Source organism: Pelophylax lessonae (genome assembly GCF_965119305.1).
Source record: "Pelophylax lessonae genome assembly, chromosome: 12".
Lineage (NCBI taxonomy): Eukaryota > Metazoa > Chordata > Amphibia > Anura > Ranidae > Pelophylax > Pelophylax lessonae.
In genome coordinates, this window is record NC_138779.1 from 83,909,329 (window position 1) to 83,935,575 (window position 26,247).

The 26,247-nt window shown below is 42.5% G+C and overlaps 1 protein-coding gene across 1 annotated transcript in view; it reads right to left on the bottom strand.

Annotated features, from left to right (window-relative positions):
• PRKCZ (protein kinase C zeta) overlaps positions 1 to 26,247 on the bottom strand; it is a 572,887-nt gene that overhangs the window by 446,035 nt on the left and 100,605 nt on the right. The window contains exon 3 of the mRNA XM_082273173.1: positions 18,409 to 18,498. Coding sequence (XP_082129299.1) covers positions 18,409 to 18,498 — 90 coding nt within the window. The remainder of the gene's footprint in view (positions 1 to 18,408; positions 18,499 to 26,247) is intronic.

Genomic DNA, 26,247 nt, shown 5'->3' on the forward strand with positions numbered 1-26,247 from the left:
ATTACAGCTGTAAGTCGCTTGGGGTATGTCTCTATCAGTTTTGCACATCGAGAGACTGAAATTTTTGCCCATTGCTCCTTGCAAAACAGCTCGAGCTCAGTGGAGGTTGGATGGAGAGCGTTTGTGAACAGCAGTTTTCAGTTCTTTCCACAAATTCTCGATTGGATTCAGGTCTGGACTTTGACTTGGCCATTCTAAAACCTGGATATGTTTATTTGTGAACCATTCCATTGTAGATTTTGCTTTAATTTTTGGATCATTGTCTTGTTGGAAGACAAATCTCCGTCCCAGTCTCAGGTCTTTTGCAGACTCCATCAGGTTTTCTTCCAGAATGGTCCTGTATTTGGCTCCATCCATCTTCCTATCCATTTTAACCATCTTCCCTGTCCCTGCTGAAGAAAACCAGGCCCAAACCATGATGCTGCCACCACCATGTTTGACAGTGGGGATGGTGTGTGCAGGGTGATGAGCTGTGGTGCTTTTACGCCAAACATAACGTTTTGCATTGTTGCCAAAAAGTTTGATTTTGGTTTCATCTGACCAGAGCACCTTCTTCCACATGTTTGGTGCGTCTCCCAGGAGGCTTGTGGCAAACTTTAAACTACACTTTTTATGGATATCTTTAAGAAATGGCTTTCTTCTTGCCACTCTTCCATAAAGGCCAGATTTGTGCAGTATACGACTGATTGTTGTCCTATGGACAGAGTCTCCCACCTCAGCTGTAGATCTCTGCAGTTCATCCAGAGTGATCATGGGCCTCTTGGCTGCATCTCTGATCAGTCTTCTCCTTTTATGAGCTGAAAGTTTAGAGGGACGGCCAGGTCTTCATAGATTTGCAGTGGTCGGATACTCCTTCCATTTCAATATTATCGTTCGCACAGTGCTCCTTGGGATGTTTAAAGCTTGGATAATCTTTTTGTATCCAAATCTGGCTTTAAACTTCTCCACAACAGTATCTCGGACCTGCCTGGTGTGTTCCTTGTTCTTCATGATGCTTTCTGGGCTTTAAACAGACCTCTGAAACTATCACAGTGCAGGTGCATTTATACAGAGACTTGATTACACACAGGTGGATTCTATTTATCATCATTAGTCATTTAGGTCAACATTGGATCATTTAGAGATCCTCACTGAACTTCTGGAGAGATTTTGCTGCACTGAAAGTAAAGGGGCTGAATAATTTTGCACGCCCAATTTTTCAGTTTTTTATTAACAAAGTTTGAAATATCCAATAAATTTCGTTCCACTTCATGATTGTTTCCCACTTGTTGTTGATTCTTCACAAAAAATTACAGTTTTATATATCTTTAGGTTTGAAGCCTGAAAAGTGGCAAAAGGTAGCAAAGTTCAAGGGGGCCGAATACTTTCGCAAGGCACTGTACTTGAAGTGGATGCCTCTAAAAACAGCAGACTCTCATTTTCACGCAAACTCTCCCCAGCAAAAAATTAACTACAATGTGGGGGATTGAGAACTACTCACCATCAAAACAGCTTTGGAGACATGGAGGTACCTGTTGGAAGGCGCAGCACATTCCATACTAATATACACTGATTATAAGAATTTGGACTACTTGAGGTCTCCAGAGCGTCTGAAGCCACGTCAAGCTCCATGGGCACTTTTTCTTTTCAAGGTTCTAATGCCACATAACCTACCGACCAGGATCAATGAATGTTAAGCCAGATGCTTTATCTCATATGTATGATGACCCCAAGGAATCAGCAATCCCAGATACCATCTTGCCCACAGGTAACTTCCTGATGTTACAGTCTGACCTACTCTCACAGATCAAACAAGCCTCTGTGGTCATCTCTGGCCCTACTGGAATCACTTTGTTGCCTAATGAGGGGTTTGGTATGGCTGGGGGGGGGGGGGACTAGATTTTTGTGCCAGAAAATTTACGGGTGAATGTTTTAAAGCTACTTCATGATCATCCATTGGCAGGCCATTTCGGTATCTATAAGACTCTCGATTTGGTACGGCTTACATTCTGCTGGCTAGATCTAGAATGGTTCTGCAAGAGATATGTGAACTCATGTTCTGTCTGTACCCAAAGCAAGACTGCAAGAAGCAGGGCTTGGGGTCTACTCAAGCCTTTGCCTGTCCCTGACAGGCCATGGAAAATGATCTCTATGGATTTTGTAGTGGAACTTCCACCTTCTAAGGGATGCACAGCAATCTTTGTAGTGGTTGATCGGTTATCCAAGATGGCCCATTTTCTGCCCTTGAAGAATACACCATCTGCCTTGGAAATGGCCCAAGTATTTTTTTAAAGAGATTGTTAAATTGCACGGAATCCCTGCAAACATCTTGTCTGTTCAAGGTGTGCAGTTCACATCACGTTTCGGAAAGGGCCTTATGTGGGGTCCTGAAGATTGAATTATCCCTTTCCTCAGCTTATCACCCTCAAACTAATGGCAGGGTTCATACACATTTTTACCAATAAAATTCCATGACTTTTCCATGACTTCACGTAAATATTCATGACCTAAAGTTTCATGAAATGTCTATGTATACATGTTAAATAAGAAGAAAATCCATGTCACACCCAGCATATTTTTACTAAAATAAATGACAAGCTTTGTAGTGTACAGTACCTCTGCAGTTAGGGTTTAGTTTCTGGATACAGTGTGACTCAAAATGGTCCCTTGTTTTACAGTGGATGAGATGGAAGCACTGCTGCCGCAGCTGGGAGCCGGTGTCACTTCAGGCGCACGGGTGAAAAAGCCAGCGATCGGATTGGAAGCTGTCGAGCACGCAGCTGCAGACTGGTGCTTTGCACCTTTAGCGTGGCTAGACAGCGCTGCCTCTCCCATGTTCGGAATGTCAAACGTTTTACAACACACACCGTACATTTAGCACGTCCTGGGTCCTGATCTTTCTCCAGCCACCTCTCATACTTTTCACCATAAAGCCATACATTTTAAAGCTGCATTTCCCTGGCATTGCTACCCCATGAACACACTAACTTTAGCTGAAACTGTGTTACCCCCATAAAGTTAACTTGTAATTTGACCAATATACTGTAACTGGAGAAAGAAGATTAATGGCCGCTCCTGCTTGGGGATAAAGCTTCAGTTCAGGCAGTCATGATGGAAGTGCCCCCGGACTGGTATGGATGGCACAGTCAGATGCACAAAATGCGGTGCTTTCTCTTTAGGCCCAAGCCACAGTCAAGATGGAGGTGCAGGTGGACTGGTATGGATGGCACAGATGCACAAATGCGGCGCTTACTCTTGTCTATACTCAGGGGTCAAGTCCTGGGGAAAAAAAAAGTGTGGGGCTGTGGACATGATACAGGAGATGGTCAAAGGCTGCAGACATGATACAGGAGATGGTCAGAGAATATGGACATGATACAAGAGATGGTCAGAGATTATGGGCATGATACTAGAGATGGTCAGAGACTGCGGACATGACACAAGAGATGGTCAGAGACTGCGGACATGATACAGGAGATGGTTAGAGACTGCAGACATGATACAAGAGATGGTCAGACTGCGGACATGATACAGGAGATGGTCAGAGACTGCGGACATGATACAAGAGATGGTCAGAGACTGCTGACATGATACAAGAGATGGTCAGAGACTGCTGACATGATACAAGAGATGGTCAGAGACTGCGGACATGATACAAGAGATGGTCAGAGACTGCGGACATGATACAAGAGATGGTCAGAGACTGCGGACATGATACAAGAGATGGTCAGACTGCGGACATGATACCAGAGATGGTAAGAGACTGCGGACATGATACCAGAGATGGTAAGAGACTGCGGACATGATACAAGAGATGGTCAGAGACTGCTGACATGATAAAAGAGATGGTCAGAGACTGCAGACATGATACAAGAGATGGTCAGAGACTGCAGACATGATACAAGAGAAGGTCAAGAACTGCGGACATGATAGAAGATAGAAGAGCACTAGGGGGGCCGGAGAGCAGAGAGCACTGGAGGAGCTGAATGGCACGGAGGGGGGGGGGGGCTGGAGAGAATTAAGAGGGGGTTTGGAAGGCGCAGGGGGGTGGAGAGCACTGGGGGGAAGCAGGGAAAACCAGGGGGTTGGAGAGCACAGGGGCAGGGGGAACTGGAGAGCACTGTCTGGGCGGGAACTGGAAATCACTGAGGGGGGAGCCAGGGAGCACAGGGGGGGGGTGGAGAGCACTGGGGGAGCCAGAGAGCATGGTAGGAGGGGGAGATGAAAAGCCCTGTGGGGAGCTGAAGAGCACCGGGGGGGGCTAAAGAGCACTGAGGGGAGGGGTTAATAGCACTGAGGGGGGGCTAAAGAGCACTGAGGGGGGCCAGCAAAGGAAGTTGTATAGGAGGGGGATGGGGCAGCTGCATATACAGTAGATGAATTGAACTTTCCATATTCCTCCTGCAGCCGCTGAGAGGAGGAATAACAAGCATTCAGCGACAGCAGGAGGAATATGGAAAGTGCAATTCATCTCTATGCAGCTGTCCCATCCCATCCCCCTCCTATCCAGCACACAAAACAAGGCTGCTCAGACACTCTTACTGATCTTCTTCCTGCCGCTGCAGTTGCCTTCTTCACACGGAGATGCGGGCGGCCCGGCGGACACCAGCCGGACACCCCCCAGTACGGTGATGCGGGCGGCCCGGCTGACACCCCCCCAGTGCGCCCCGCCCCCCTCCCTCCCCGCTGGTACGCCCCTGGGAGCGGCACAGTAAGTGCACTATTTCTTGGTTTCATGTTTAGGCGGATCAATCCACCGCAGAGTTCCTAACCTGTCACGGTCTATTCATATTGAAGGGGCCGGTGACCAGGCTTCAGCTGTGCAACGGCTGATTAATCCGCCTAAACCCGAAACAGAGAAAATAAATAGTCCACTTACTGTCCCCCGCTCCCACAGAATACAGGGGGCCCGGAGACATTTTCTAAATTAAATAGTTGCACAAAATTCCATGACTTTTCCAAAACTTAGTGGGGTTTACTCATTTTCCATAACTTTTCCAGGCCTGGAAAGTGTCATGTCAAAATCCCATGACTTTTCCAGGATTTTCATGACCGTATGAACCCTGTAATGGGCAAAAAGAAAGCACTAACCAGACACTCGAACAGTATATTCAATGTTTCACGTACTTCGTTCAGGACGAATCTTTATTACCATTAGCAGAATTTGCTTATAATAATGCCAGTTATTCAGCTACAGGACAATCACCATTCTTTGCCAATTATGGTTTTCGCTTGTCATTTTTCCCTGAATTTATTCCAGAATCTACAGTTCTTGCTGTTCAGAGCACAGACAACAAGAGAGCGTTTGACAAAAGAAGAAAAGGGAAAATGAGTCTTCAGTTGGGCGATCAAGCATGGCTATCTACGGCAAACCTCAGATTGGCATGTCCTTAGAAGAAGCTTGCACACAAGTTTATAGGTCGGTTCCCGGTGAAGAAGAAATTGAACGAGGTATTGTATGAACTATCTTTACCTGACTCGTTTAAAATCCACCCAGTATTTCATGTGTCACTCTTAAAAACTTGTAGTACCAGACCACTTTCCTGATAGGGGGGCGGGCCCACCTGAACCAGTGCTGTTTGATGGAGATGAGGAATATGAGGTGGAAGCAGTTTTAGACTGCAGGACAAGGAAGAACCACTTGCAGTATCTAATTAAATGGAGAGATTTTGGCCCAGAGGAGAACTCTTGGAAACTAGAATGTAATGTCCATACCAGAGGGCTAGATCGTGCCTTTTTGAGTGCCCATCTAGAAAAAGAGAACGAGCTAGGAATCAAGGGGTTGCCCGTCGGGAGGGGGCAGTGTCAGGGACATTATGGTAATAGGCAGATGCGCATGCGCAGGAATGTACCCGTATTGATTCCTGTATTGACCTGGCTTGTCTAACCACGTTTGCTTATCTCCAGTCCTGACACTGACTTGCCTAGACTTTGTTATACCTGCTTCCCTGCCTGATATCCTACTGCTAACCTCTGCTTGTACACCGACTATTCTATGTCTGCTGCTTATGACATATCTGATTATCTGTGACAGATCTGACTTGTCTGACTCTGCTTCAGTCTTTCATCTATCCTGCTCTGTCCAGTGCCTGGTGACGCTGTACTGCTTCCGCATCACTGTTCCTTCTACCACCTGCTGCTGAGCAATCCGATCCTGTCCAGTGACTCATCGGCCACACTTCTCAGCTGCCAACGGAAGACCAGCGCAGGCACTCTTAGCCCACTGTGCACTCGCATCCACTGTTGCAACTCCAGTGCTGCCTGAGCCAGGGCTGTACGAGAGGTCTCCCTCTGCACGTCAGGCTCTGCCACAAGGTACGTGACAATAGGTAAACAAACTTTTTGTTACAGCATATTCCAGTAAATATTTGTCACACCTCAGATGATGCTCACCAACTTAGTTTAGTTTTATTGGAGGGTGCTTGGGGCTGGCTGTCAAAAAATGAATCTCCCACTACACGTCAAGCACTTAATACAGAATGGCTGCGCTGGAAAACAACGTCATTACCAACCTAATGCGGGAGATCTAGGTGTGACCAAACGCCAGCAATTCATATTGAATTTTGATTTGCCTGCACTTATAATACCAGTGGCTTCTGAAATAATGTACTGTATTTTCTGGCGTATAAGACTACTTTTGAACCTCAAAAAAATCCCCCAAAAATGGGGGGTCGTCTTATACGCCGAGTATAATATCTCCAAGGTAACCTAAGTATAAGTATTACCAGCAGATCATGTAATAGGGGGGTCGTCTTATACGCCCAGTCGTCTTATATGCCGGAAAATACGGTACTTTCCTATGTGCTTCAAATCCGGAAAGGTGGAAGTGTAAAGAGGTACACTCTCTGCAGAACATCAAAAGTAATTACATATGCAGCAGATGTTGAACAAAGCCAAAAGCAAAGAATAAATCGAGTCTCTGCAAATAACAAAGGAAGTATGAAAGAAAGATCTGCTCAAAGCATCCCCGCATGCAGAATAGATAATGAATTGTTACTATGCTAAAAATGAAGATCATCTTTAAAAATAGTGCTAGGCAAATATGCCTTTATTATATTTGTCTCGCATGATTGTTTTTTTCAAAAAGGATCTTTTATTAAAAAAGAAATAAAAAACATGACTTTTCAATCTACTTCTTTTGCTGTGCAGCCAGTCAGTTCATGGTTCTAGAAGTGTCTCAGACTATATAGCCACTTTACCCTGAAGAGCAGGACTCCCTTTTCCAAACCTGCAATCATTTCTCTAAAGGCTTTTCAAGACTTTATCAAAAGCAGGCTTTAATAATTCTCAAACTTCCCCCAAGCTGCCAGCTCCATGAACAGACCGATCTGGAGTGGTGGCTTATGTGCAGCTAGTAAAAACGAAATGTGTTGCCACAACCAGAGTCGCTACATAGGGCTAATGTGTAACAACCAGGTATTCACTATACAGTGACAGTTTTATGGTCATGGGCACACTTTCTTTTATGATTTTAAGGAGTTGAGCTCTTTACAATAGGTGTCTCAGTCACTATAGAAGAAATTGAGGCATCTAAAGCTGGCTATATACAGATTTCTTTCGTTCAGCCCATAGACTGAACTACAGAAAGCTAACAGATAACTCCATCAATGCTAAAGAGCATGGATGGACAAATTCACCCTGCTGAGCCATTGTATTCTGACATCCAAACATTTTTCAGCAGGCTCCTTGAACTAAAGTCAATCTTCACGAAAATGACGCAATGTGCTCAATGTATGGCCGACTTAAAGGAGCTGTTAAGTCAGAAGGTTTTTTTTTTTATCTTAATGCATTCTAAAAAACTGTTTGCAGCAGCCCCCCTCAGCCCTCCTAACACTTACCTGAGGTCCCTCTCTGTCCAGCGATGTCCACGAGTGTCTGAGTGACAGACACAGCAGCAGCAACATTGGCTGCCGCTGCTATCAAAGTCAGCAAATCAGTGCAGAGAGGGGCGAGGCCAGGTCAGAGCTCCATGTCTGAATGAACACAGGGAGCTGTGACTTGGCTCAGGTGCCCAAATAGCAAGCTGCTTGCTGTGGGAGGTACTCAACAGGAGGGAGGGGCCAGGATCACACAAGAGGGATGTTTGTTTGTTTTTTTATGAGAAAAAAACGATACTTTATAATCACTTTAAGTGCCAGTTCACACTGCCGCAACCTCTAAGTCGCCTCAAAAGGGGCGACTTCTAGCGCGACTTCAGCGCGACTTGTGAATTTTTTTACGTGACTTATATAATAGACGACTTTGTACGACTTTGTATTTGGCCAATCAGAATATGATGTTTTTTGGATTTAGTGTCTGGGGGGTGGGTCTAAAAAGTGTCCCTGTGAAGTTTCATCACTGTAGCATGTCCAGAACCAGCAAAAAAATAAGCATTTTTCTTATAATTATTAATACAGCAGTGTGGCGGCTTCTCTACACCTTGCATTTTTTATTGCTGGCATTTATCGGGCATTTTTTGGGCGTCTCTGGAGGCAGGCAAAAAAAATGCCCGATAAATGCCAGCAATAAAAAAATGCAAGGTGTAGAGAAGCCGCCACACTGTATTAATAATTATAAGAAAAATGCTCTTTTTTTTCTGGTTCTGGACATGCTAGAGTGATGAAACTTCACAGGGACATTTTTTAGACCCCCCAGACACTAAATCCAAAAAAGGTCATGCCTGCCTCCAAAAATGCCCAATAAATGCCTGCAAGAATAACGGCCAGGTGGAGAGAAGACATATTCATGTGCAAATAAAAATTATAAGAAAAATGCTTTTTTTTGCTGGTTCTGGACATGCTACAGTGATGAAACTTCACAGGGACACTTTTTAGACCCCCCAGACACTAAATCCAAAAAAAGTCATGCCTGTCTCTAAAAATGCCCGATAAATGCCTGCAAGAATAATGGCCAGGTGGAGAGAAGACATATTCATGTGCTAATAAAAATAAGAAAAATGCTTTTATTTATGGTTCTGGACATGCTACAGTGATGAAACTTCACAGGGACACTTTTTAAACCCCCCAGACACTAAATCCAAAAAAAAAAAAAAAGTCATGCCTGCCTCCAAAAATGCCCGATAAATGCCTGCAAGAAAAACAGCCAGGTGGAGAGAAGACATATTCATGTGCTAATAAAAATTATAAGAAAAATGCTCTTTTTTCTTGTTCAGGACCATTTTTATGGAAAGTCGGATCACAAGTCAGATCACAAGTCGCTTCAAATAAGACAAGGAGGCGACTCCCATTAAAGTATATGGGACAAGTCGGATCACAGGTCGCCTCAAAGTAGTACAGGACCCTTTTCTGAAGTCGGAGCGACTTCAGTAGTGCCAATTAAGATGGCACTCATTGATTAACATTGCTTTTGTTATGTCAAGCGACTTGGGGCGACTTGAGGGCACACAAGTCGCCTCACAAGTCGCGCTAGTGTGAATGGGCTCTAAGAGGACCCATGGGCCACTAGTGCTAAAGGGGCTCATAATAAAGACAGTATGGGCAGATCGCTTATGATGTTAGTTGATTACGAAATCTGATGGTTTATTTAAAGGGCACCTTCTAACCAATTTCTAAATTTTATTTTTTTTATTGTGGTTTCCTGTTGTAAATATTTTTTCCTTATTTCTTATCCTGGACACAGTAAAAGCAAGAGGAAATCTTTTTTTAAAGTAAGGGGAAACCCCCATCTAGACAATTTCCTCAACAACAAATATTCCCACTAAAATATTTACACCTCAACTTCTGTCCCACTGATAATCATACCATTTTAGATTTTCTATCACTTCCTATGACTGGGATGTTGGTCACCAGTGCAACTAAAGAGCATAAATGTCTTGAGCGAGAATGCCAACATAAAAACTTGACAGAGGGTTCTCTCTTTCTTTCGCACTCTAGCCACTCTGCCCCAGCATTACAGAGTGTCAGACTGCAGAAGAGCCAGGACACTTTGACCAAGTCTCCAGAGTACTTATTTTACAGGGTGATTAGCCTTTGCTGCAGCACTTATCAGTGCAATGACTCCAGATCCATGCCTTCCCTCCGGTCAGAACGGTGATATGCCTTCTTTATTTAGGCAGCCTGCCGTTCTGCCTCTCTGCACGATGATTGGCGGGTGTCAGCGGATATCGAGTTTGTGATACCTGCTGTTGTGCTCCCGCTGTGTTTGATAGCAGTGGTAGCAAGCCGCCGGCAGTTCGCATGCAAGCCCACTACCCGGAAGATATATATATCTTCTTCGGAGGAGGCCTCGTGTCCAAGATGGCCGCCGCAGGACCCGAAGGACGGGACGAACTCCGGGATTTGGCGGACCGCAGCTTCCCCGGTGAGAACGGAGGAATCTGCGAAGTGCCGCCCCTCCTTCTGGACCCCAGGGTGAGTTTTTAGGGGTATAGATGTAAGGGATGGATGCCGATGGAGCAGATAGGATTATTGCAGGAGCGGAGCTAGAGCCCTGTGCGTCCGTGTAGTCTCACATCCCGGCCACGCCCCCCGGAAGATATATATATCATATGTGATATATAATATATCTCACACACACACATTTATATATATATATATATATATATATATACACACACACACAGTGGGTACGGAAAGTATTCAGACCCCCTTACATTTTTCACTCTTTGTTATATTGCAGCCATTTGCTAAAATCATTTAAGTTCATTCTTCTTCCTCATGAATGTACACATAGCACCCCATACTGATAGAAAAACACAGAATTGTTGACATTGTTGCAGATTTATTAAAAAAGAAAAACTGAAATATCACATGGTCCTAAGTATTCAGACCCTTTGCTCAGTATTTAGTAGAAGCCCCCTTTTGATCTAATACAGCCAGGAGTCTTTTTGGGAAAGATGCAACAAGTCTTTCACACCTGGATTTGGGGATCCTCTGCCATTCCTCCTTGCAGATCCTCTCCAGTTCCTTCAGGTTGGATGGTAAACGTTGGTGGACAGCCATTTTTAGGTCTCTCCAGAGATGTTCAATTGGGTTTAAATCAGGGCTCTGGCTGGGCCATTCAAGAACAGTCACGGAGTTGTTGTGAAGCCACTCCATTATTTTAGCTGTGTGCTTAGGGTCATTGTCTTGTTGGAAGGTAAACCTTCGGCCCAGTCTGAGGTCCAGAGCACTCTGGAGAAGGTTTTTGTCCAGGATATCCCTGTACTTGGCCGCATTCATCTTTCCCTCGATTGCAACCAGTCGTCCTGTCCCTGCAGCTGAAAAACACCCCCACAGCATGATGCTGCCACCACCATGCTTCACTGTTGGGACTGTATTGGACAGGTGATGAGCAGTGCCTGGTTTTCTCCACACATACCGCTTAGAATTAAGGCCAAAAAGTTCTATTTTGGTCTCATCAGACCAGAGAATCTTATTTCTCACCATCTTGGAGTCCTTCAGGTGTTTTTTAGCAAACTCCATGCGGGCTTTCATGTGTCTTACACTGAGGAGAGGCTTCTGTCGGGCCACTCTGCCATAAAGCCCCGACTGGTGGAGGGCTGCAGTGATGGTTGACTTTCTACAACTTTCTCCCATCTCCTGACTGCATCTCTGGAGCTCAGCCACAGTGATCTTTGGGTTCTTCTTTACCTCTCTAACCAAGGCTCTTCTCCCCCGATAGCGCAGTTTTGCCGGACGGCCAGCTCTAGGAAGGGTTCTGGTCGTCCCAAACGTCTTCCATTTGAGGATTATGGAGGCCACTGCGCTCTTAGGAACCTTAAGTGCAGCAGAAATCTTTTTGTAACCTTGGCCAGATCTGTGCCTTGCCACAATTCTGTCTCTGAGCTCCTCAGGCAGTTCCTTTGACCTCATGATTCTCATTTGCTCTGACATGCATTGTGATCTGAAAGGTCTTATATAGACAGGTGTGTGGCTTTCCTAATCAAGTCCAATCAGTATAATCAAACACAGCTGGACTCAAATGAAGGTGTAGAACCATCTCAAGGATGATCAGAAGAAATGGAAAGCACCTGAGTTAAATATATGAGTGTCACAGCAAAGGGTCTGAATACTTAGGACCATGTGATATTTCAGTTTTTCTTTTTTAATAAATCTGCAACAATGTCAACAATTCTGTGTTTTTCTGTCAGTATGGGGTGCTATGTGTACATTCATGAGGAAGAAGAATGAACTTAAATGATTTTAGCAAATGGCTGCAACAAAGAGTGTATATAACAAAGAGTGAAAAATTTAAGGGGGTCTGAATACTTTCCGTACCCACTGTATGTATATATATACATTTATTAAAACTACTAAAGGGCAGACCTGAAGTAGGTAAACTGTTATTTTTGGAGGGATTAGAAAATCTGTAAGATTGTTATTGCTCACTGCCCCTTTTAGGAAGGTTCACCCTCTCTAGTTGTCATGTTTACGGTTAATCATTGAAAGTGAAAGTAAAAGAAAATCCCAAATTTGAGCTGTCCCCAGAAAAGTAGTAGAGGGGAAATCTTACAATGGGGCACTAGTTCTGGTGACAACCAGTGATTCCCACACTTTGCAAGGATTTCCTCTCACTTCCTGTTTCGGCTATTGGACAGGAAATAAAGCTCTCCAATTACACGCAGATGGTGGAAAAAAAAAAAAAAAAACATAGGAGGTTAAGGTAAGTATAGTTCCCGTTTGATGCGTTTTTTTCAACTGACAAAAAATGCAGCAAGAAGGGTTAACTCCACAACAGAAGCACAATGGGCCAGTGTGTAGACATATACAGAATTTAAAAGGATTCATTTTTTTTGCGCTAAAGGTGCCAATAATGGCTGACAAATTTCTTATTAATTTAAATTTATGATATTAATTAAAACGTTGAAAATGCAAATTACATATAATATATATATATATATATATATATTTATATTTAAAACTGTAATTTTTAGTTTCGGTTTTAAGCCAAGTGCATCCTGCATTTTCGGTTCCAAAATTTCCATTTGGTGCACCTCAAGTAAATTGTTAATAAAGCAATAGCAAATTTATGAAGTTCAGGGCCCTCACAGATATTTGAAAGCATAAATAATCCAAGGCTTTACTCGATGAGTTGTTAGTGGGTCATAGCAGATATCTGTATATAAGCTAGAATAACAGATTCCTAGTGGCATTCCAATGTAAAAATTCTACGCCTACAAAGACTATGTAAAGTGGAACTCTAGTCATATATAATAGACAAATTTGAATATAGTTCTCTATTTATAACACATCAGGTTTTCTTTGTTTATTTTTAATGCAGACAGTGGAAGTACCTGAAATGGACTTTGCATTAGCTTATTTAATTCCTAGTACAGGGAGCTCAGACCAGGTGCAATTCCCTCCACTCCCTGCATCACATGCCCTCTAGTTCCCTATGTGTATGTGCTGTCATTCTTGTCAGTGTGCAATGTCCCTTGCCATTGATCCACTGATTTCGCACTTGGCAAACTAGGCTACATAGTCAAATGGCAACCCTTCACAAATCTTCACAACCTAATATACTGTAGGTCCAACCTATAATGTTTAACCCTTCAGCTCCCAGGCCCTGCACTCCACTTTTAAACTCACCTGGTCAGACCATTTTTGCAATGTTTCCTTTGCTTTTTTATTTTTCACTTATAGCTTTCAGAGCTTGTAAAATACCCCCCCCCCCCCCCCAACCACATATTTTCTGAAAGCACATGACCAATAGAATAAATAGAAGGTGCTACTGAATTTTAAGGCTCCGCGATTTTTGTGCAAAAGTGCACGATTGAGCCACATTTCTGCCACCCACCAACCACACCCCTCAAGCTGCAATAGGCAGAGGACGAGGGTGTTTACATGCTGGGGCCGCAATGCCTTGCACCCGTGGCAAAGCTGACATGACTTGTAGCGAACCTCTAATGTCTCTTTTTAGACAGAGAAAGGGACGGAAGAGAGTTCAGTCCCTTTCTCTGCAGGCTCAGCTGAAATACTTGAATGGATGAATGGATAAAAGCCCCTGGATAGCAGCTCCCATTCATTCACATACTGGGGCATAGTAAACACTGTTTACTATGCCACAGTGACAGCCGAAAATAGGAGTGATCGGTACCGATCGCTCACTATGTTCATCTAGGAAAGGAAGAGGGAGCCCTCAGCTCTCCATCCTGACAGCCAGCGATCCGGGGTCCCTCCAGAGCAGCGGCTGCAGCCGACGATATGAGGGGAGGGAAAGCTGGCCAACTGCAGTGCGAGGAAGGGTCCCAGGGGATTGGGAATGTGGGGCACTAAAGGGGGGGGGGGTCAGAATGGTGGCAGGGGGATGTTATTCAAATTATTTGTTACCCATTAGTGTCTCCTCTGCAGAATATAAGCCAGCGGGAGGGCAGAAGAAGAAAGCCGCAAGCAGCAGGGAAGAATTGTGGTGCAGGGAGGAGGGTCAGGATCTGTGCAGGAGTGTGTGTGGGGGGGGGGGGGTTTACATAGTTAGAGGTGCTGTAAGGATTAGTTAGGTGGGCAAGGTGTGTACTTTAGGGTAAAAAGATGCTGCTGACTTTGAAATGTCTGATACATGTTTGAACACTTACAGAACACTGAGGACACCTAAACCTTTTCCTTTCTGCCTCTAATTCCCCGAAACAGGACATTATCTGCATAAAGCATAGACTGCAGAAAAGATTTCATACCTTTTCCTCTGTTTCAGAGTAATGTCAAAACTGAACTGGCATGCAGAAGGAGCAAAGGAATATGTTATAACTAAAATTTACAGCTTATCAGACACAGTTTAAAAAGAACATTATTTTTAAGGTAATAAATATGGACTAAACTGAGGTTTTCACAAGTGTTTTAGTTCTTTAAGCCACCAGTCACATTGTACCACCCACTGGCTGCAATGTACAGTAACTCATTCTGCCCCAGTAGCAGAGTTTATAATGCGATACAAAACGATGACCTGGTTTTCCTTCTGAAGATTCTTTATTCTGAAGGGCATAAAATCCCTCTTGTCACTTCCTTACTTTCGTGCTGGCTGTGACATACTTGGCTGCTTTGAAGTGTTCTAATGATAATATATCGCTCTTTCAAGCAAAACCTTGGCATTTGGGACATCACTCATGTATAAAGAAAAAAAATTGTTCAAATTTTGTGCAGTGCATGAACAAAAGCCATGATGACCAATATGACGTGATGTGATGGTCCAGAAACTATTGTCGACATATCAATCTTGTCAAAAGAAATATGTAGTCATTCCATCTAAAGCTTTATGATTGGTGTGTAAAGTATTGTATCTAATGAGGAGGCAGACTAAGGGCTCTTTCACACGGTCCGCTCCGTAGGCGGATCCGTGTTGCTCAGCAGGGATCGATCCGCGATCCCCGCTGAGCCTGGCGGATGACAGCTCCGTCTCCGCTTGCAGAGCGGAGAGGGAGGTGTCTCAGCACCCGCTGCCCTCTATGGGGGATCGGATGAGAGCGGACCGCTTGTCCGCTCTCATCAGATCCGCTCCGAATACTGAACGGATGGAAAAATAGGGTTTCCATCCGTCCAGATTTCACGCACAGGATCGAATGCGGATGGCAGCCGGTGTCAGCGGAGGTGTCTCCGCTGACACCCGCTGCCCCATAGAGCTGCATGGAGGATCCGATCAGTTCCGCCTAAAAAACTGACAGGCGGATCTGATCGGACCGCCCGTGTGAAAGAGCCCTTAGGCATTACATGAGCAATTAGACTACTATGGAGCATTTAGGAAAATTAAGCTTAGCGCACACAGGCCGAAAGTCGGACGGCATTGGACGGTTCAAAAGAAACCAGCCAACATTCTACCCGTGTGTACGGCACTGGTCAGCCGGATTCTGTTGAAATTGCATGACTGATAAAGGTCTGCTGAAACCGCTGACTAGGCTACACTGAGGGGAGGGGGGGGGGTGCCAGAACTCAATAGAACAGCAGGGGAGATCGCTGTACTAACATCATGTACCAGGCTTTAACCACTTCCCCTCCTGAAGGTTTACCACCCCTCCACCCCCCACCGCCTTCATGACCAGGCCATTTTTCGCAGCACGGCACTGTTTTACTTTAACTGACAAGTGAACCTGTTGTTTTGCCCTATATGGAAAGTCAACATTTCAACCAGCATATACATACAATTTTTTCACTTTGCTACCACAAGGAGGGAAGCCCTGTGTAAACTCCAAGTCACTCTAGAGCTGAGAATTTATTTCCCCCTGCCCTCATGAGATCACACTGAAGTCAATAAGGACTGAGTGGACTGGACAGAACTTTTGTTCACCTTAGAGGATGTCAGTTGCCGAGGTTGAGCCACGGGAGAGATTAAGATGCTGAGGACAAGACACAGGAGAGGGTTAGAAACCTGGGAAGTACTGGTATTGCACAGAATAGACCAGATCTTCTTTTGGGGTCCCTACTTTGGTGCGTGCCCCCATAAAAAGCCGCTTTGTATAGGGGCACGCATGCAGGCTTGCTCATAAGCCATCCTGTCTTTGTCTATAGACACAGACAGGGTGGCTCAACCCTGCTCCCCGTTCACAAGATTTGATGAACAGCAGAGCCAATGGCTCCCGCTGCTATCAATCTCCCCAGTGAGAGGGGAGAGAGCCTCTGTTCTTGTGCACAACACTGATCAGGCTCAGGTAAGTATAAGGGGGGCTGAGGGGGAACCTGCAGCACAGAGGGTTTTCTTTTTACCTTAAAGCAGTAGTGAACCTTGCCTGGTCATTTTTACCGAAAGGTAAGCCTATAATAAGGCTTTAAAATCGTATCTACACAAAATAGAAAACAAATCATGTGGATAGTGGTGCTAAACATAATCACCCATGCATAATGTGAATAAAACTCAAACAAGTCCATGTCAAAAAAGGTCCATATAGGAGATCTTTGTGAAAACTTTTCACCACACTGCGTGTAAAAGTGTCGCCACTCCCTTTCAGTTGTCCACTCACCAGATACATATGCCAAATATTCTCATATTGGCGAACATAAGCGGGTACCCTCTCAAGGGTTAATGATATTCACAGATGGTATCCAAGCCTTAATGCCTTAGATCTCTCCACTGTGTAATCCAGCGATGTCTCCTCTCCACAACAACTTCAAGAGGAGAGATCTAAGGCATTAATGCTTGGATACCATCTGTGATCAGTAAACCTTGAGAGGGTACCCACTTTTGTTTGCTAATTTGAGAATATTGGGGATATACATCTGGTGAGTGGACAACTGAAAGGGAGTGGTGACCCCGATACACCCGGTGTAGTGAAAATGTTCACAAAGATCTCCTATATGGACCTTTTTTTGACATGGACCAGTTTGTATTTTAATCACATTAGGCACGGGTGATTATGTTTAGCGCCACTATCTTCTTCATCATTTTTCTTTTCTATTTTGGGTAGATACGATTTTTATACTTTTTCTGTTTAAATGGCAGCTGATCTATCAATATTTTATTTGGGTTTGTAACACAATCTTTTTTGTTAAGTCGCAATGATATGACCATTGTAGTTAGTGCCCCCTCTAGGTGGATCATGTTGTTTTTCATATAATGAGGCTTTACCTGTTGATAAAATGAAAATCTTCTAAACATGCACCATTTAGGAGATATTCACCCTGAATGCAGTCAGTTATGTCACCGGCGCATGCGCTCTGAAGGTCTGGCATACCCTGCTGAACCTTCAGAGCTTTGTCCCAGAACTGAGGGCTCTCAAACGCATGCGCGGGAGTGACGTCATTGCGGCTCCTGCCAATAACATAGCCAGAGCTAGCAAATCTGGAATAAAGACCAGGGGAACATGTCAGCCCTCTCAGCAGTGACAGCCCAGCACTAGAGGGCTTAGTTTCAAGGTGAGTATTTCATAATGTGCTAGTATGTGACGCATACTAGCACATTATGGCATTGCCTTGCAGATATTTTTTTTTTTTTTTTTAAACATCCGCGGTTTACAACTGGTTTAGTGCAAAAAAAAAAAAAAAAAACTTAAGGCTTTAGAACCTTTTTAACTCTGCAGCAATGCAAGCATTTTTCAAGGCAATCGATGAGAAGACTAGAAGAAGTAAAAATCTTGGGGCTCATTAACATCTTTAGTTTTATTTCTGGAAACAAAAAATACAACAGGACATACCTGTATGTCAATATCCATCAAGTTTTTTTTAAAACCGCAATTACCAGAATGCTTGGACCAAATCAACTGAGGCCTAAGATAAAGATCATCACCAAATGCCACAAAAAATGACAGCACTTTGAATAACATTAGGCCTATCCCCTACTAAGGTGCTTTCCACGTGTCCCAGCTTTCAGCTACCACATGTCCCAGCTTTCTGCTGCTAGTCAGCTCGAGCAGTGGTGACTGTGCAGCATGCATGACAAAACATGTTGCTGCTCCACCTAGGATAGAGGGACATTTATGAAGTAAAGACGATCAGGCCAGGGAAATCCTGCAGGAAGGCAGGTGGTACTGCATCAGTAGCAACTCTAGAACTACTGGACCTACAGACAGCATAATCATAGTATGGCACTTACCATGAATGCTGAGGCCCTCTTCCTTGTATATGGTATATAGGCGGAAAGCTTCTTCCAGTTCCATTTGTGAGGAAATAGTACAGGGGTCACCTAATGTAAACAAGAGAGAAGAAAATGGAATTAAGATAAAATTAAATGCTACACATTTTTGGAAAAATGAACTTTGTGATAACAATACCAATATGTACGTAATCTTAAAGTGGTAGAAAATCCAAAAAATTATTTTAAGTGTTTTTTTTTTTTTTATGTACTTCCACTTTTGCAGCTAAATTAGGAGAATGCCTACTTAATATTTATAGTTATGTGGTCTCATTTACATAGCATAAACATTTAACAATTATTTTTTATATATATTGCTTTTACCTAAACTCTTTTTTTTTTACATTTAGCTAGGCTGGGGACTGAATGTTTACCAAGATTAACTATCTGTAAAGTGCAAGGAAATCTTATTAGTTGTAAACTAGATTTGAACATGGTCTGTCCTAACGACTGGTAAAGCCCAATATACACGGGCCGTATGCCGGGCGACATCGGCCGCTTTAATAAAAACCGGCCGACATTCGGCTGGCTTCTGACAGACGAACATGCTGGAAAAACAGCAGCTCCCGATTAGCACTCTTAGGGCTCTTTCACACGGAGCGGACCGCATTGCGATCCGCTCCGGCATTTTTTTTTTTTTTTTTCACGGAGCGGATGACACTTGTGTCATCTGCTCCGTATGTCCGCATATCATTCCATCCGTTTGCGGATGATATACGGACATAATGTATGTCTATGGGCATTGCGGATGTCAGCGGATAACACTGCTGACATCCAATTTTGCATCCTTTCCGTTTTTTTAAACGGAACAAAAATAGGGTTCTGTTCCGTTCCAAAAAATGGAACAGAACTGAAAGGAAGAAAATCTGATGTCAGCGGATGGTCATCCGCTATGCCATTGACATACATTATGTCCGTATATCATCCGCAAAAAAATAGGATGATTTACGGACATGCGGAACACCCGTGTGAAAGGGCCCTTAGCCAGAGTGCTCTGGCGGGGGGAACACAACAGCTCGGGGGGGGGGGAGATCGCTGTACTGTCAGGTTGTTAGTACAGCGGCTCCGACCAGGAAGCGGATTGGTTTATATGCAGAAGTGAGCCTGATTTTGCAATCTCCAGCCTTAGTAAATAAACCCCAAAGCGTGTACCAGGCTTTACAGATTTAGAAACTGGGCTTCTGCATTCTATGTGAATGAGGGGAAACTCTATAGAAATAAGGGGAAACTCAGCGTGTCCCTCTTTGTCAGGGGGGACAGATTGCGTTTCCACACATTTCAAATTGTTTGGAGTAGCTTGCAGCTTTTGCCCAAGGCCAAATATCTAGAAATTATTTTTAGGTATGCTGTGTGAATCTGTGTGAGTGGGAACACAAACCCATAGTGGTGTCTTCTTAAGAAAAAATTGACTGCAAAAGGTGGAAATACGCTTACAAAAGTACTAAATATGCTATTATAGTAATCAATGTCAGGTGCTCCAGTATATAAATTATTATACAATCTATTTGTGTAGCATCACACAGGGAAACAAAAAAATTACACAGTAACATTTTATAGAATTGTGACTTTATTTGAACCGGTCAGACAAGGTCCTTTGCCGTTGCTACTTGTGTTCTGCAGGAACCTGGACTAATTAACAAGTAGGGCATTATTATCAAAAGGACAAGCTAAATAAATAATCACAAAATTAAATCATTCTTTGCATTTCATAGTTTAAAACAACTTACGATTACAGAGCGCCCCTTTGGACAGCCCAACATGTCTCTATACGCCCCTCACTAAGCTGTCCACTCATCATGAGTCCTGGTAGGTACCAATATGGCTTCATGAACATGGACAATGAGGTTGAAAATATGCTGGACATAATTATTCCTGGCATTTTCTGGAAATCCACGAGTCCAGTGTAAAGTCCGCTAAACAACTGAATGGCTATATGCAGCCGTGTAAATACAGATTATCCAGTGCTTTGGTGCTCATCCGTATATGTGCGTACAACGTACTCTCCTAACACAAGACATCCATTATCAGGAAATATGTTACGGATGCTTCTGTGCACATTCATTTGTATTGCAGGCAGTCCGCAGCACCTGCGCCCCCCCCCCCCCCCCAGTACAGGAAAATAGCCAGAATTTTATGTCCAGTAAACCATCCATGTGCATGAGACCTATGACTTCAAAAAAGGTCAGTAACTTGGTTTTAATTCATATATGGATAGACCGGAACAGGCCAGCAAGATTTTATCATATTTATATAAAAATAGCAAATCACAAATACCTAAACTAGCTACAATTAGTGGGATGGTTGCTGCTGTTTTTGAGCAATGAAAACATGAATGTACAGTTAACATTTTTTTTCTTTCTTAAATAAAGCCACTTATTAGTACTAGCTGAACTGTACAAAAGAAAAAAAAATGGGTATATTACACATTCATATTCAGGTTTCTCTGAGATACAATGCAAACAAACATGTTTTGTAGCCAAACTTGGAACAAGACAAATGAAGAAAGCATACAATAAATCTGTGCACCAACATCAGTTTTAGGGTCCATCATATAGGAAATAAAGTTATCGATAAATGTGTTACAGCAGTCAATCCTGCTTGCTTAACACCTATACAAAGAATAATAATCAACAAGTCAAACAATCATTTGACTGTCCTTATTTCTGACAATACCATGCAAGAGACCAGAACAATAAAGAAATAGAGATATATATATATTCATAGGCCTTTCGTTTTCAATGGCAACGGTGTGGTTCCTTGACACCCATGGTGACCATATCCTACCAGATTTTTTGGGCAACCCCTAGGTTTCATAAGTCAGCTTATAAAAAGGTACAGCCTCAATAACCAGCATCTGCCAGCTAGCGATATTGGGGGGGATTAGGAGATTTCCACCACAGAGCAACACATACATTTGCATACAAGCACAGTAAATGGAGAAGAATGTGAAGGCATATCAGGATCTTTTAAAATGTCCCAGAAGACATCCTGAGGGATTACATGTGTTAGGGACATCCATTACGTTAATGACAATGTTACTCGCATGTCAACACATCAAATCAATTTCTCAACTTTTCACATCCAGTCTCACACACCCCTTCAACCAGTTTCCATAACCTCAGTGCAAAGAAAAGTAGTTCAGGTTCATGAAAAAAAGAAAAACACATTTATACTCACCAAGGTGTATGCTGCATCTGTCCCACGCTGGCTCTGCACCGAGAAGTAAGCGATAAAACAGAGCTGATCGCTCAGTTCTTCCCTTTGCTCTGAGCAGAGAGCCAGCGACTGTCAGTCAAAGCTTTCTGCTTTCCCCTCCAGTGCTCACTGGAGCACTGGGCTGTGAACGGGACAGGAGCGGCTAGCTCAGGCTCTTAGCGGCTTGCTGTAAAGTTGGAATCAAGCCAGAGCCTGCACCAGCTAACTGATGTCAGCTTTAGCCCGCAGTTGGCTGAAAACAGGTCATAGGAGTGCAGAATGAACGGCACTCCTGTGATCCATAGGTGAAGAAGAGCTAAAAAGCTTTGGCAATACTTCTTTAAGAAACCCCGGTCTACTATGTAGTTCGTGACAGCGATGGTCATCCAAGTAGCACAAAGAAAAATCATTCATAACAGGACATGAGATTTATTAGCTCAGACCTGAATTGCTTAGAAAGTGGTGGGGAAGAAGCTGCACTCTCGGGAAATAAAGCTAAATTTTTTCGCATTTTTGTAGTTACGGGCAGTAGAAATGTTCAAATGTATAATAGTCCCTAGGATGAGCATTTATTAGGTACATAAATGTTCACAGAGTTTATCCAGGCAAATAACGTCAATGATGAGGTTTATTATTATGATGCACCACAGCCTATTTTTTTACTTTTTTCAAGCATAAAACTCCAAAGACCTCAAATTGCCACTTGGGGTTAACCTGAAAAAAATAATGTATGGAAGCATTCTAGTCAATAGACATCCAGTCCATGCCCACTCCATAATCTTCACTGCTGTTATGGAGAATTGAGTCACACTGCCAGGTGGGTTTTTGTCATCCGTCATTTAAGGTGGGAGTAAGCTTTCACACTCTACATATCCTTTAGGCAATATTATGTGTTGACAGGAGTTCAATCAGCTGCTTGAATGGTAAAATGTACTGTACTTGGAAGATTAACAACTTCATATTTAATGCGTTTTACTTTCCTGTACTTCTCATTTGGTTTTTACACACTGAAAGAGTGTGTGTGGAAATCAGCTTTAAGGGGGAGCTGTACAAAGATCACTATATTTTGAAGTCTTTTTCACTCAATGTATTGGAAGAGAGTATCAGACATAATTGCTTCTAAAGGAACTGGGACATTTGGAGCACATTGTTTTTTTCTGTTTAGGCAGTGGTGTAAGATTAAAGATAATATTTTATTTACACAATTTGTATACTTGAATTTGATGCTCTGATTTGTGGATTTGACATCACACATGACATGTATTTTTTAAAAATACAAAACGAAAATAATGTGGTTACATAAATGTGCACACCCTCTTATAACTGGGGATGTAGCTATGTTCAGAATTTTTATTTTTTTACATTTATTTATTATTTTCCATATACAAAACACCATCTTGTTAAAAATAGAGATACAATACAAAACAATGTGTCTTGCTCACTTGTGCTTATCCCCCCCCCCCTTCTACCTTTTCCCTTCCCACCCCATCACCGAACTACTCCCCTAATGCTCTTGTTTATCTGTCTTCCTGTTTCTCAATCCATTGTATATATCCCCTTGTTTTTTTTAATTTTATCCAATCTTCCCATATATCGTCCGGGTCCAAAATCTCGTCTTCCCCTCCCTCTTTCAAATATTCCAATATTCTTATTTTTTCCACTCTTCTCATCCAATCTCCTAGTGTCGGTGCCTCAGTTTTTTGCCAGAATAGCGGAATCAGGCCCTTTGCAGCGTTTATCAAATGAGGGGTTAGTGTCGCTTTGTATTGTTTAATTGATTTTTTTGTGCCATGGAATAAACAGAGCCACGGATCTTCTCTAATCTCTATTTTCAAGATTTTTTTAATTTGGGCCAGTACCTCCTTCCAGAATTTTATAATTTTTGGGCATTCCCACCAAAGATGGGCCATTGAACCAGGTTCTTTACAACCTCGCCAGCACTGTTTAGATTTCTCCTTCTGGTAGTTGTGAACTCTGTCGGGAGTATTATACCATCTTGCAATACATTTATAATTCATTTCGGCAGTGTTCACATCCACTGAGGAGTGGTGAGTTAATCTGAGCCTTTTTTCTAAATGTAAATCCTTATTCTGTGTGCCTAATTCCTTTTCCCATTTTTCAATATATGGTGGTATTCTCGGGCCTGCCGTGTCCACCAATATTTTGTATATGTTTGAAATGTTATTCTTATATTTATCAGATGAGCAACTCGTCTCCTGATCAACGGTTTTGGTAGGGTAGACACAAAATGCTTTAGCTGACAATATCGCCATTCATTGATCTTCCAGTTTTTTTGTTCTAAGTTTTTTATCGTGCATAACTGTCCTTTATCTATAATATCTCTCAAACGTGCATCCTCATCTCCGATCCAGCCTCCTCCCATCTTTTTTGTCCAGGTGGTAAGAAATGTATCTTTTAGTGGAATTAAAGGCGAGTTGTGTTTCCATTTATTTTTTATGTGCTGTGTAATCAAGTGTGTATTAGGGTTTACATTTCTATATTGTGTGGGAATCCATATAATTTTCCCTAATTGAGTGCTACTCATAGTGTATTCTATTTTTACCCAACTTTTTTCACTTTTTAATTTCCCCCACTCTATCACTCATGATAGTAGTGTTGCGTCATAGTATTTTTTTAAAACTGGTACCGCTAGGCCTCCTTGGTTCTTACCCTTTGTTAGTGTCGTGTACTGTATTCTGTGTTTACTCCTTTTCCATATGAATCTAGAGACTAAGGATTTCAGAGTTTTGAAATATGCTTGAGGGATCGGTATTGGTAGCATTTGATATTTATAAGCTATTTTTGGTAGTATTGCCATCTTAATGATGTTTATTCTTCCCATCCAAGATAATGCTCTATTTGATATCCTATTTAGTTCTGTTTTAATTTCGTTTAATTATGGTATATCATTTTCTTTATATAGGTTCGCGGGTTCTGTTAATATAATCCCCAGATATTTTAGAACAGTGTTTTTCCAGGAGAAGGGGAATTCCTGTCTCAGTTTTTCTTCTTCTTTTTTTTATGTTAATATTTAGTATCTTTCGGATATTAACAGATTTATTTTTAAAATTGGAGAGCTCTCCATATTTTCTTAGTATTTCCATCAAATTTGGGAGGGTTATCCTTGGATTGGAGATGTAGAGCAGAACGTCGTCCGCAAATGCGGCTACCTTATGCTCCACATCGCCTACCATTACTCCTGTGACATCTGGGCTCTTCCTTATGGTTGCCAGCAGTGGTTCCAAAGAGAGGACAAACCGCAACGGGGATAAGGGACATCCCTGTCTTGTTCTATTGGACATCTCAAATGGTTCCGAGTGGATCCCATTGACCTTCACCCTAGCCGTAGGGTGGTTGTATAATGTTTTTATCCATGACAGCATTTTACCTCCAATCCCTAGTTCCTCCAGGGTTCTAATCATGAATTCCCAGCTTACTCTATCAAATGCTTTTTCCGCATCTATTGATAGTATTAGTCCCTGGGATCCACTCCCAACCATCCGCTGCATCAATAGAAGCGTTCTCACTCCGTTGTCCCTTCCCTGTCTCCCCGATATAAAGCCTACTTGGTCATTGTGGAGCCAGTTTGCCATCAGATTCTTTAGTCTAGATGCCAACACTTTTGCAAAGAGTTTTGTATCTATATTCAGTAATGAAATGGGTCTGTAACTAGAGCAAATTGTAGCATCTTTCCCTTCCTTTGGGATAACTGTAATTGAGGAGAGAATGGATTCTTTGCTCATTTCATATACTTGACCTACCCCATTAAAATAATCTCTTAATTTGGGTAACAGTAGATTCTTATACTTCTTATAGTAATTTACTGTAAACCGGGACTTTTTCCTGAGTTGGTAGTTTTTAGGGCTGTTTTTGTTTCTTCCTCTGTGATCGGGGTTTCTAAGTATTCCAGTTTTTCTTGTTGTAACTTGGGGAGTTTCGATTCTCTTATTTAGTGCTGTATTTTACTTATTTTATTTAGGCCTCTCTCCTCCGTTAATTCTTTAATGTTATATAATTTCCCATAGTACTCCTGGAACACCGTTGCTATAGTAGTAGATGAATATGCTAATTCCCCCTTTCCATCTCTTATCTTCTCTATATAATTTATTGTTTTCTTTTTTTTTTTTTTACTGACCCTTGCCAAATTCTTCCCAATTTTGTTTTTCCATCGATCGTTCTCTTTTATGCAATTGTTACTACTCTGTCTGATTTCTTGTACTAATATTTATTTTAATTCGTCCCTTCTTATTTCTAGTTCGTGTTGGATCTCTATATTCTGGGCGCTTTTTTGTCGTTGTTCTAACCCGTAGATGTTGTTTATTAATCTTTCTTTTTTCTCTACTCTCTTTTTTCCTCCTGGCTTCTTTAGAGATCAAGATACCTCTCATAAAGGCTTTTTGCGCTTCCCAAAGTATATTTTTTTATATTTCCGTCTTTTCATTTATTTGGAAATAAGATTCTAGTTCTTTCCCTATTTCTGCTCCCCATTTCTTATCTCTTAATAGTTCCTCATTTAATCTCCAGGTTTTCATTTTAGTCTGTCCCCCCTCTATTTTCAGCTTCATCTTAACTGGGGCATTGTCTGACCATGTCTTAATCCCTATT